General features: G+C 40.4%; 1 protein-coding gene across 1 annotated transcript in view; it reads left to right on the forward strand.

Annotated features, from left to right (window-relative positions):
- LOC121952669 (calcium/calmodulin-dependent protein kinase type II subunit alpha-like) overlaps positions 1–11,990 on the forward strand; it is a 16,817-nt gene that overhangs the window by 1,515 nt on the left and 3,312 nt on the right. Inside the window, exons 2-9 of the mRNA XM_042499471.1 lie at positions 972–1,066; positions 3,446–3,505; positions 9,845–9,899; positions 10,007–10,072; positions 10,149–10,221; positions 10,470–10,572; positions 11,114–11,197; positions 11,714–11,808. Of these exons, the coding sequence (XP_042355405.1) occupies positions 972–1,066; positions 3,446–3,505; positions 9,845–9,899; positions 10,007–10,072; positions 10,149–10,221; positions 10,470–10,572; positions 11,114–11,197; positions 11,714–11,808 (631 nt within the window). The remainder of the gene's footprint in view (positions 1–971; positions 1,067–3,445; positions 3,506–9,844; positions 9,900–10,006; positions 10,073–10,148; positions 10,222–10,469; positions 10,573–11,113; positions 11,198–11,713; positions 11,809–11,990) is intronic.

The raw sequence follows: 11,990 nt of genomic DNA on the forward strand, positions 1-11,990 counted from the left end.
GCAGTAGTAGTAGTAATATTTGCAGTAGCAATATGTTGCCCGGAGTAATATTTGTAATAACAGTATGTTGTCAGTAGTTATAATACTTGCAGTAGAAGAATGTTGTCAGCGGTTATATTTGCAGTAGCAGTATGTTGTCAATAGTAATATTTACAGTAGCAGTATGGCGTCGAAAGTGATATTTGCAGTAGCAGTATGGCGTCGGAAGTGATATTTGCAGTAGCAGTATGGCGTCGGAAGTGATATTTGCAGTGGCACTTTGTTGTCAGTAGTAATGTTTGAGTAGCAGTATGTTGTCAGTAGTAGTAATATTTGCGATAGCAGTTTGTTGGTAATAGTAGTAATATTCTTAGCAGAGGTATGTTCTCAGTATTAATATTTGCAGTAACAATATGATGTCACTAGTAGTAATATTTGTGTAGCTGTATGTTGTCAGTAGGAGTAATATTTGAGTAGCAGAGTGTTGTCTGTAGTAGTAATATTTGCAGTAGCGGCAGCTGTGAGATTTACAGTAGTATTAGCAATAGCATTAATAGTAGCAGTAATATTTGCAGTAGCAGAGGTAGTATTGTTTGCGCGGTACTGAACTGCAGCTCACACGTTTGCAGTGATCACACTGACAGCGCTGTTGCTGCGGCGCTGCTGCAGAGCTGCCTGCTGCTCTAACTGCTCTGTTTCTATGGTAAAAAGCAAATACTCCGCTGAGTTATGGAGCCACGCAACCGCGGAAAACTGGCAGTTTCTTACGAAAGCGTATGGACGATTTTTTTTCTTTAAAAATTATTGCCAGTTTTTAAAGAAAATATTTCCTTGTTGTTTTTTTGTGTCATGTTTGGGGGGGGGGGGGCTTCAAAGAAACGATTTCACCTTTTTTCTGTTTGCTTACATATTTATCAACACAAATCAGAACGCTCATCATCTCATTTTTTATTGTCACTCCGCCTGATTGGTTCCTTCTGTTATGTTTCCAGGGGAGCGTTTTCAGTGGTGCGGCGCTGTGTGAAGGTGCTGTCGGGTCAGGAGTACGCAGCCAAGATCATCAACACCAAGAAACTTTCTGCCAGAGGTGAGGACCTGAAGAACACTGTTCAGAGTGTGTTGGCTGAAATAAAACTGGTGAAAGTACAAACTTTACTACAAGAGAAGGTTTTCACACACGAGGAATTCACTCTGGGGTTTTGTAAAGAGGCAGGACTCCAAAACGAAGGACGTTAGAAAAACGTCTTCTGGAGTCGAATGTTCCCAACGCACTCTGTCCAATGTAGGAGGGGTCAGAGACAATCAGCTGCCCACATTAGGGTCCTGGAGGGTCCAATAGGCATAGGGGTCCTTGACGCATGCAGCTACCTGCAGAAACATGCAGCTTTCTTCAGACACATGCAGCTACCTGCAGAAACATGCAGCTTTCTTCAGACGCATGCAGCTACCTGCACACACATGCAGCTACCTGCAGAAACATGCAGCTACCTGCAGACTCTGCCTCTCTCTGTCTGTCTCTCTCTCTCTCTCTGTGTCTCGTTCTCTGTCTGTCTCTGTCTTTCTGTCCTCCTCTCTCTCTCCCTCTCTATCTCCATTTCTGTACCAAAAAAAAAAAAAATCTGATCTCTATTCTGGTTTTGAGATTTCTCTCGGTTGCTTAGCAACACCTTGTAAAGTTGACAAAGAATGTGTGTGACATCACTGCAGTAAAACAACTCATGCCATCCCATAATAGGGATGATCATAATCTTCTGTTGCAAAGCTGCACACTCATCAATAAATGTTATTATGCATTATTGATTAATCTGTTGATTAATGTAATAATTGTAAAAAGATTTAAAAGAAACGTCTGATCAGTTCAACAGTTTATTAGACATTATTATTATTATTTATAATAATAATTATTTAACAAATCATGCCACTTATAATAATAATATAATGATAAGTATCATAATTCTGATTATAATTCAAAGTTATAATCTTTCTCAGTTATGAAAAATGTAGAACAGAAAGTGTTCTCACACCCTCATTAAGTTAATGTGTTGATGCCAAACCTCCTCCTCATGTTCACATCCAGACTCTAACTACACAACCAATCATCTTCATCAGCTCCATCTTCCTCTTCATCATCTTCACCTTCATCATCATCATCATCATCATCATCTTTATCATCTTCATCTTTATCAGCATCTTCATCATCATCGTCTTCATCTTCATCATCATCATCATCATCGTCTTCATCTTCATCATCATCATCATCATCTTCTTCATCGTCATCTTCATCATCGTCATCATCATCATCATCATCTTCTTCGTCATCGTCATCTTTACCATCATCATCATCATCATCATCCTGAGCTCTGAGCGAGTTAACGAGGCTGAATCACAGAAATTGTCTTTAATACAATCAGACAGACAAACAGCATCAAATGTTCTTTAAACCAACAACAGGCTCTGCCTCCGTCTGTGTTTGTTCTCTGTGTGTGTGTGTGTGTGTGTGTGTGTGTGTGTGTGTGTGTGTGTTGTGAAGTTTTGAAGTTATCTGCAGCTCTTTGATTCATTTCAGTCACGTTTGCTTTGAGGGACTTCCTTCATTGCTTTCATCTCTTATTATATAAATATATCTCTGTCACAGTGTGTATATAGAATTTATACAGTGTGTGTGTGTGTGTGTGTGTGTGTGTGTGTGTGTGTGTGTGTGTGTGTGTGTATATATGTTGTTGGAGTGAAGGCCTGTTTGTTCCTCGGAGCTGCTGCTCAGTTGGACTCAGTCCTCAGCAGATTTTCGGTTGGCTGCCGGACGCTCGTCTGCCCAATCAGCTGCAGCTCGGCTGCTCTGAGATCAGATCTGACGCTGTGATCTGGACACCAGCACAGAGGAGACACTGAGCTGGGATCAGACAGACGCCACATCAGAACGAACTGTCAGGATCCGTACAGTTATGAAAAACCTGGAAAAGTCATGGAATTTGCTAAAAGCAACTTCCAAGCCTTGAAAAGTTTTGGAAAACTATTTGTAACTTGAAAGTGTTTGAGAAGTCATGAAATTAAGTTTCACAAACTGGTATAATAACACATGATGTGTGCAAGGACCATCAGAAATGTGAAAATCCAGCCACAGTTTCTGTTTTTACAGTTTCTGGCTGATACATGAGGTAATTTTTGGTGATTTTTAAAGAAAAATTGCTTCTTTAAAATTCGCAAAATTTTGCTATTTAAAAATCAACTATGTTACAACATGTGGCACGGAGATGAGGAGCCTTTTAAACACAGCACAGGGATGTCTGACGTATGCGCGCCTGGCAGGGACTCTAGATTTGACCTGCTCTCTCACTTTACTGGCGACAGGAACCAGAGTTTCCTCAGCTCTAGGCAGCTGGAGGCAGCTGGAGGCAGCTGGAGGCAAAATGACTAGAAAAGAGCTATGCAGGCGCAGGCCCACTGACTGATGTGTTTGTGTTTTCAGATCATCAGAAGTTGGACCGGGAAGCTCGAATTTGTCGTTTACTGAAGCACCCAAACATCGGTGAGTACTATTACAAGTACTACACACTAAAAGTACTATAAAGAACAGTTACTAGAATCCTAATGTCCAAAATAGTTGGGACTTAAATAAGCCAAAATCCAAATAAATATAAACAGAATGCAATTAAGCAATATTTCACTCAAGGGTGAGCTTTAAAAGAACTCGAGCATGAGGTCCTGACACATCCAACCAACCAAAACCACGTTCAACCAAACACACATATAACCAATCACAATCACATCCAACCAACCAAACACACATCCTACCAACCAAACACGCGTCCCACCAACCAGAACCAGATCCAACCAACCAAAGCTACATCCAACCAAAAACATGTCCAACTAACCAAAAACACATCCAACCAACCAAACACACATCCAACAAAACACTTATCCATTCTTTGTATTTTGTCTGACTTTGGCATCTGCAACATGTTGTAATAAAGTTGGACACTTATTGTAGGAGCTGAGCTGGAAACTCACTGATTACACTCAAATACACAATCTGGACTACATTTAGGACACATGCATGAACATAGCTACGAGTTAATAATACTCCCACTACTAGAGATACCTACTTATACTATAAGCACTGCTGTAAGTATAACAGAAAGTGCTGCTGAATCAGTGTACGTGTACTGCAGCAGCAGAGAATGCTGTGCGCAGTACTCTGCTGTCGTGTACAGTTACTGTGTCAGTACTGCTCTGTGTTGATGGGCTAATGATGATAAATTATGGAAGTGTTGGCGTTACTAATGGCAACCAGAGTGTATTTAGTAATTGATGAGGAGGTGTAATCACCGTGGAGACGAGGTTTTCCCACTCCTCACTGATCTCTGATCAGCTGCTCTCACTGCAGGAAAAGTACAAACTCCACGCAGTAAAAATACTCAGTGACACACAGCACATGTCAGAGGTCCAATACTTGTTTCTTTGTCACTTATTTCACTCACTCGTTTCCATTTCCATTTGGAAATACTCAGTAAAGTAAAAGTACCAGGAATGTGTACTGAAGTGCAGTAGTTGAGTAAAAGTACAAAACCCCTTAGAGTAAAAAGTACTCAATAATACACATTACCTGTGGGACTTCATAGGGGTCAGATAATCTGCAGTATGGGCCTGTTTGAATGTCAGCGGTGCTCAGAGTGAAAAGTTTTTATGCTTTATGTGTCGTGACTTCAGACGATATGAAAAAGATCAGCTGCTCCAACAGTCCAGACAAGCTTTAACTTTGAAAAAACAAAAAACTGACTGGGAAACAAGAAATGTTCAAGTTAGCACTGCTGAGCTAACGTTGCTAACATCATTGGGACAACAAAGCTAACGTGATTAGAGTAATGTAGCTAACGTGATTGGAGTAATATAGCTAACTTCATTGGAGTATGTAGCTAATGTTAATGGAGTAATATTGCTAACGTTTTTGGAGTAATGTAGCTAACGTTTTTGGAGTAATGTAGCTAATGTTATTGGAGTAATGTAGCTAATGTTATTGGAGTTATGTTGCTAACATTATTGGAGTAATGTAACTAACGTTATTGGAGTAATATAGCTAACTTCATTGGAGTATGTAGCTAATGTTAATGGAGTAATGTAGCTAACGTTTTTGGAGTAATGTAGCTAATGTTATTGGAGTAATGTAGCTATGTTATTGGAGTGATGTCGTTAATGTCATTGGAGTATGTAGCTAATGTTAATGGAGTAATGTAGTTTATGTTATTGAAGTAATGTAGATAATGTTATTGGAGTAATGTAGCTAATGTTATTGGAGTAATGTAGCTAACGTGATTGGAGTAATGTAGCTAACTTCATTTGAGATATGTAGCTAATGTTAATGGAGTAATGTAGCTAACGTTTTTGGAGTAATGTAGCTAACGTTTTTGGAGTAATGTAGCTAATGTTATTGGAGTAATGTAGCTAATGTTATTGGAGTAATGTTGCTAACATTATTGGAGTGATGTAACTAACATTATTGGAGTAATATAGCTAACTTCATTGGAGTATGTAGCTAATGTTAATGGAGTAATATTGCTAACGTTTTTGGAGTAATGTAGCTAACGTTTTTGGAGTAATGTAGCTAATGTTATTGGAGTAATGTAGCTAATGTTATTGTAGTAATGTAGCTAACGTGATTGGAGTAATGTAGCTAACGTGATTAGAGTAATGTAGCTAACGTGATTGGAGTAATATAGCTAACTTCATTGGAGTATGTAGCTAATGTTAATGGAGTAATATTGCTAACGTTTTTGGAGTAATGTAGCTAACGTTTTTGGAGTAATGTAGCTAATGTTATTGGAGTAATGTAGCTAATGTTATTGGAGTAATGTTGCTAACATTATTGGAGTAATGTAACTAACGTTATTGGAGTAAGATAGCTAACTTCATTGGAGTATGTAGCTAATGTTAATGGAGTAATGTAGCTAACGTTTTTGGAGTAATGTAGCTAATGTTATTGGAGTAATGTAGCTCATGTTATTGGAGTGATGTAGTTAATGTCATTGGAGTATGTAGCTAATGTTAATGGAGTAATGTAGTTTATGTTATTGAAGTAATGTAGATAATGTTATTGGAGTAATGTAGCTAATGTTATTGGAGTAATGTTGCTAACATTATTGGAGTAATGTAACTAACGTTATTGGAGTAATATAGCTAACTTCATTGGGTATGTAGCTAATGTTAATGGAGCAATGTAGCTAACGTTTTTGGAGTAATGTAGCTAATGTTATTGGAGTAATGTAGCTATGTTATTGGAGTGATGTAGTTAATGTCATTGGAGTAATGTAGCTAATGTTAATGGAGTAATGTAGTTTATGTTATTGAAGTAATGTAGATAATGTTATTGGAGTAATGTAGCTAACGTGATTGGAGTAATGTAGCTAACGTGATTGGAGTAATGTGGCTAATGTTATTGGAGTAATGTAGCTAACGTGATTGGAGTAATATAGCTAACTTCATTTGAGTATGTAGCTAATGTTAATGGAGTAATGTAGCTAACGTTTTTGGAGTAATGTAGCTAATGTTATTGTAGTAATGTAGCTAATGTTATTGGAGTAATGTTGCTAACATTATTGGAGTAATGTAACTAACGTTATTGGAGTAATATAGCTAACTTCATTGGAGTATGTAGCTAATGTTAATGGAGTAATGTAGCTAACGTTATTGTAGTAATGTAGCTAACGTTATTGGACTAATGTAGCTAACGTCATTGGAGTAATGTAGCTAACATTATTGGACTAATGTAGCTAACGTTATTGTAGTAATGTAGCTAACGTTATTGTAGTAATGTAGCTAACGTTATTGGACTAATGTAGCTAACGTTATTGTAGTAATGTAGCTAACGTTATTGGACTAATGTAGCTAACGTTATTGTAGTAATGTAGCTAACGTTATTGGACTAATGTAGCTAACGTCATTGGAGTAATGTAGCTAACGTTATTGGACTAATGTAGCTAACGTTATTGTAGTAATGTAGCTAACGTTATTGGACTAATGTAGCTAACGTCATTGTAGTAATGTAGCTAACGTTATTGGACTAATGTAGCTAACGTCATTGTAGTAATGTAGCTAACGTTATTGGACTAATGTAGCTAACGTTATTGTAGTAATGTAGCTAACGTCATTGGAGTAATGTAGCTAACGTTATTGTAGTAATGTAGCTAACGTTATTGGACTAATGTAGCTAACATTATTGGACTAATGTAGCTAACGTTATTGTAGTAATGTAGCTAACGTTATTGTAGTAATGTAGCTAACGTTATTGGACTAATGTAGCTAACGTTATTGTAGTAATGTAGCTAACGTTATTGGACTAATGTAGCTAACGTCATTGGAGTAATGTAGCTAACATTATTGGACTAATGTAGCTAACGTTATTGTAGTAATGTAGCTAACGTTATTGGACTAATGTAGCTAACGTCATTGGAGTAATGTAGCTAACGTTATTGGACTTAATGTAGCTAACGTCATTGTAGTAATGTAGCTAACGTTATTGGACTAATGTAGCTAACGTTATTGTAGTAATGTAGCTAACGTTATTGGACTAATGTAGCTAACGTCATTGGAGTAATGTAGCTAACGTTATTGGACTAATGTAGCTAACGTCATTGTAGTAATGTAGCTAACGTTATTGGACTAATGTAGCTAACGTTATTGTAGTAATGTAGCTAACGTTATTGGACTAATGTAGCTAACGTCATTGTAGTAATGTAGCTAACATTATTGGACTAATGTAGCTAACGTCATTGTAGTAATGTAGCTAACGTTATTGTAGTAATGTAGCTAATGTTATTGGACTAATGTAGCTAACGTTATTGTAGTAATGTAATTGTAGTAATTAACTGTCTGACTGCTGGCACACAACGGACATGCTGGTTGGCTGTTGGCTGTAGTGTTTGCGATGTGTTCAGTTGCATCTTTTTGGCTGAGACACGGAGATGTGAGGCGGCGAGTTGTTGTTCAGAGTGTTGGTGAATGTCATAGCGGATCCAGTCAGCTGAGCGTTTGAGTTTAACGAGCGTCCTGATCAGAGGACGCCGAACAGGCGGCAGGTGTCAGAGCGTTGCATCACATCAGGAGGTTTGATGAAGAAGCTGCAGCCAGTTTCTGTCTGACACTTTGGTTTCTGTGAAATCAAACACAGTTTGTTCCTCAGACAGAAAACAAACTGTGTTTGATTAAAGTGAATCAGTCTGATGTTCAAATGTGACCTCACGTGGGCCCAGCCAGCCAATCAGGAGGCTGCAGCTGAACCCAGCGTCCAATGAGAGCTCTGTGTGGGCAGGTGATGCTCCGCAGATACTGAGGGCTGTTACATAACTGTGTGTGTGTGTGTGTGTGTGTGTGTGTGTGTGTGTGTGTTGCTAGGCAACAGTGTCCTTAGGTGAAGGCATCAAAACCCTCTCTCCTCCTACACACACACACACACACACCTGTGTGAAAGCACTCAGAAAGAAATAATCAGGTTTTTCTCTCGAAACACTCCTACACAGTACAGCAGTGGGATTGGATTTGTGTGTGTGTGTGTGTGTGTGTGTGTGTGTGGGCAGCAGTTATATATCCTATTATACAATATATGCAGAGTTTCCACATTCAGAGCAGAAACAGACAAACACTCAGACGTCTACAGACTTCAAGTATTCAGACATTTTACTGCAGAAAAGTAGAAACACCAAATGCTGAAAAACTGCAGGAGTGCCAGCTTCAGTCTAATGTCCTCTTAATAAAACAACATGTTGTTGTTTTATTTAACAAAAAATATGTACAAAATAAGTCAGACAAACAGGAACGCAAACATACATGAGAGCACAAAAAACACAAAAGATAATAAATAATAATAAATAAACATAATATCAGCACATAAACCAATAAAAATATTTAAGATATTCTTCTATTCTATAAGGACAGACAGGAACAAAAATACTGTATTTCTGTATTACATCAGGGGTTGTAATAATAGTGCAGAGTACCTGTAGTACAGGTAGAATACAGCACATGTTGTAGGCGGGACATGGTAAATGTGTTCTAGTACTCTGCCATCAAAATGCGAAAGCCATGAGCCATGTGTCGTTGTGACGTGTCGTTGTGACTTGTTGGCTGCATGTTGTTGTTTCTTATTGTAACATGACGTGTTGTGCTGTTGTGACGTGTTAGCTGCATGTTGTTGTGGCATGTTGTAACGTGTTGGCTTTATGTTGTTGAGTCATGTTGCCGTGACATGTTGGCTGCGTGTTTTTTGGCATGTTGTCATGACATGACAGTGTGTTGTGATGTGTTGGCTACATGTTGTTGTGACATGATGTTGTGTTGTGTTGGCTGTTGTTGTTGACATGTTGGCTGCGTGTCATTGTGGCGTGTTGTAATGTGTTGGCTGCGTGTCATTGTGGCGTGTTGTAACGTGTTGGCTGCGTGTCACTGTGGCGTGTTGTAACGTGTTGGCTGCGTGTCACTGTGGCGTGTTGTAACGTGTTGGCTGCGTGTCATTGTGGCGTGTTGTAACGTGTTGGCGGTGTGTCATTGTGGCGTGTTGTAACGTGTTGGCTGCATGTTATTGTGGCGTGCTGTAACGTGTTGGCTGTCTGTTGTTGTGGCGTGTTGTAACGTGTTGGCTGCCTGTTGTTGTGGCGTGTTGTAACGTGTTTTCTGCATGTCATTGTGGCGTGTTGTAACTTGTTGACTGCGTGTCGTTGTGACGTGTTGTAACGTGTTGGCTGCATGTTGTTGTGGCGTGTTGTAACTTGTTGGCTGCGTGTCATTGTGGTGTGTTGTAACTTGTTGGCTGCGTGTCGTTGTGGCGTGTTACAACGTGTCGGCTGCACGTCTTCATCACGTCGTTTCTTTCTTTCAGTTCGGCTACACGACAGCATCTCAGAGGAGGCGCATCATTACCTCATCTTTGACCTGTGAGTGCTGCACTGCGCTGTTCTATGAAGCTTTATTCTACATACGTGTGATGATATTTGTAATATTTTGTGTTTACAAAGTGTCCGTGGTGTTCGTTCTCTCTCAGGGTGACAGGTGGAGAGTTATTTGAAGATATCGTAGCCAGAGAATATTACAGTGAAGCTGATGCCAGGTAGGAAACTCACACTAGTGAGTGTAACACGGACGACGGGATACATGACCTCTGACCTCTGTTTCTCTGTCGACAGTCACTGTATCCAGCAGATTTTGGAGGCGGTGCTACATTGTCATCAGATGGGCGTGGTCCACCGAGACCTGAAGGTACCTGTCCATCTACCTGTCACTATGATTGTTTTTTGGAGAAAAACTTATTCCAGAGAGCATATTAGCCTCTGTCATGTAAACCAATGGGCAGAGTTAGCACGTTAGCCTCTCTCATGTAAATCATTGTGCAGAGTTAGCACATTAGCCTCTCTCATGTAAACCATTGGGCAGAGTTAGCACATTAGCCTCTCTCATGTAAACCATTGGGCAGAGTTAGCATGTTAGCTTCTCCTCTGTGTGTCCAGCCAGAGAACCTGCTGCTGGCCTCAAAGTCAAAAGGAGCGGCGGTGAAACTGGCGGACTTCGGCCTCGCCATCGAGGTGGAGGGAGACCAGCAGGCCTGGTTTGGTACATCCTCATTAAAACTGTAGTAGTACTGCAGTATTATTACTACTGGTACCACTGTGATTAAACAGTCTGTGTCTTTACTTTTACTTTGAAAGACACCCTCTATGAGTTTAATTTATTTGGCTTTATTTACATTTCTTTCTTTCCATTCTGTTTCATTACATTTTGCTTTTTTATTTTAACATTTTTAAAATCTCTATCCATTCACATCCTTTTATCCGGGGCCAGTTCTTACTGGGCAGCAGGCTGAGCAGTGCACTCCAGCTGTCCCTGTGCTCAGTTACACTTTCCAGGTCCTCCTGTTGGACCCCAAGTTGTTCCCAGACCACATGAGATCTATGATCCCTCCTGGTGTTTTCTGGGTTGGCCCCGGGGCAAACTACCCGAGAGGGTTGTCAGCCTGATGTTCCCAGACCCCCCCCCCCCCCCCCAGTCCGTGTCATATGTTGTTTTCACATTGATCTTATTGTACTTTATTGTGTAACAAAATTTTTTATGTTTTATTTTGTTTTTCGTTGAATAACTCTGTGTGTGTTTACAGGGTTTGCGGGGACTCCTGGTTACCTGTCCCCAGAGGTCCTCAGGAAGGATCCGTACGGCAAAGCGGTCGACCTCTGGGCCTGTGGTCAGATCCCACTACTGCTCTCTATGTGTCCTTGTGTCCTCTCTCAGGTGTCTCTGTCTGTCTCTCAGGTGTGTCTGTCTCTCTCAGGTGTGTCTCTTTGTCTCTCAAGTGTGTCTCTTTGTCTCGGTTGGGTCTGTCAATCAGATGTGTCTCTTTGTCTCTCAGGTGTGTGTGTGTCTCAGGTGTGTCTCTTTGTCTCTCAGGTGAGTCTGTCACTCAGGTGTGTCTCTTTGTCTCCCAGGTGAGTCTGTCTCTCAGGTGTGTCTCTTTGTCACTCAGGTTAGTCTGTCTCTCAGGTGTGTCTCTTTGTCACTAAGGTTAGTCTGTCTCTCAGGTGTGTCTCTTTGTCACTAAGGTTAGTCTGTCTCTCAGGTGTGTCTATTTGTCTCTCAGATGTGTGTGTCTCTCAGATGTGCGTGTCTCTCAGGTGTGTCTTTTAAATGAGTCTGTCTCTCAGGTGTGTCTCTCTGTCTTTCAGGTGAATCTGTCTCTCAGGTGTGTCTCTTTGTCTCTCAGGTGTGATTCTCTACATCTTATTGGTCGGTTATCCTCCGTTCTGGGATGAAGATCAACATCGTCTCTACCAGCAGATCAAAGCAGGAGCTTATGATGTAGGTCACATGACTCCGCCCCTCAGCAACACAACTCCTCCCCTCAGTCATATGACTCCTTTCCTTCAGTCACGATTGTTTACCTGTAATTTAATGACTGTCTCCTCCTTTCTCCTCCTCTCTCCTCTCCTCTCCTCCCCTCTCTCCTCCTCTCTCCTCCTCCTCCCCTCTCTCCTCTCCTC

The sequence above is a fragment of the Plectropomus leopardus genome, chromosome 13, assembly GCF_008729295.1.
Source record: "Plectropomus leopardus isolate mb chromosome 13, YSFRI_Pleo_2.0, whole genome shotgun sequence".
NCBI lineage: Eukaryota > Metazoa > Chordata > Actinopteri > Perciformes > Serranidae > Plectropomus > Plectropomus leopardus.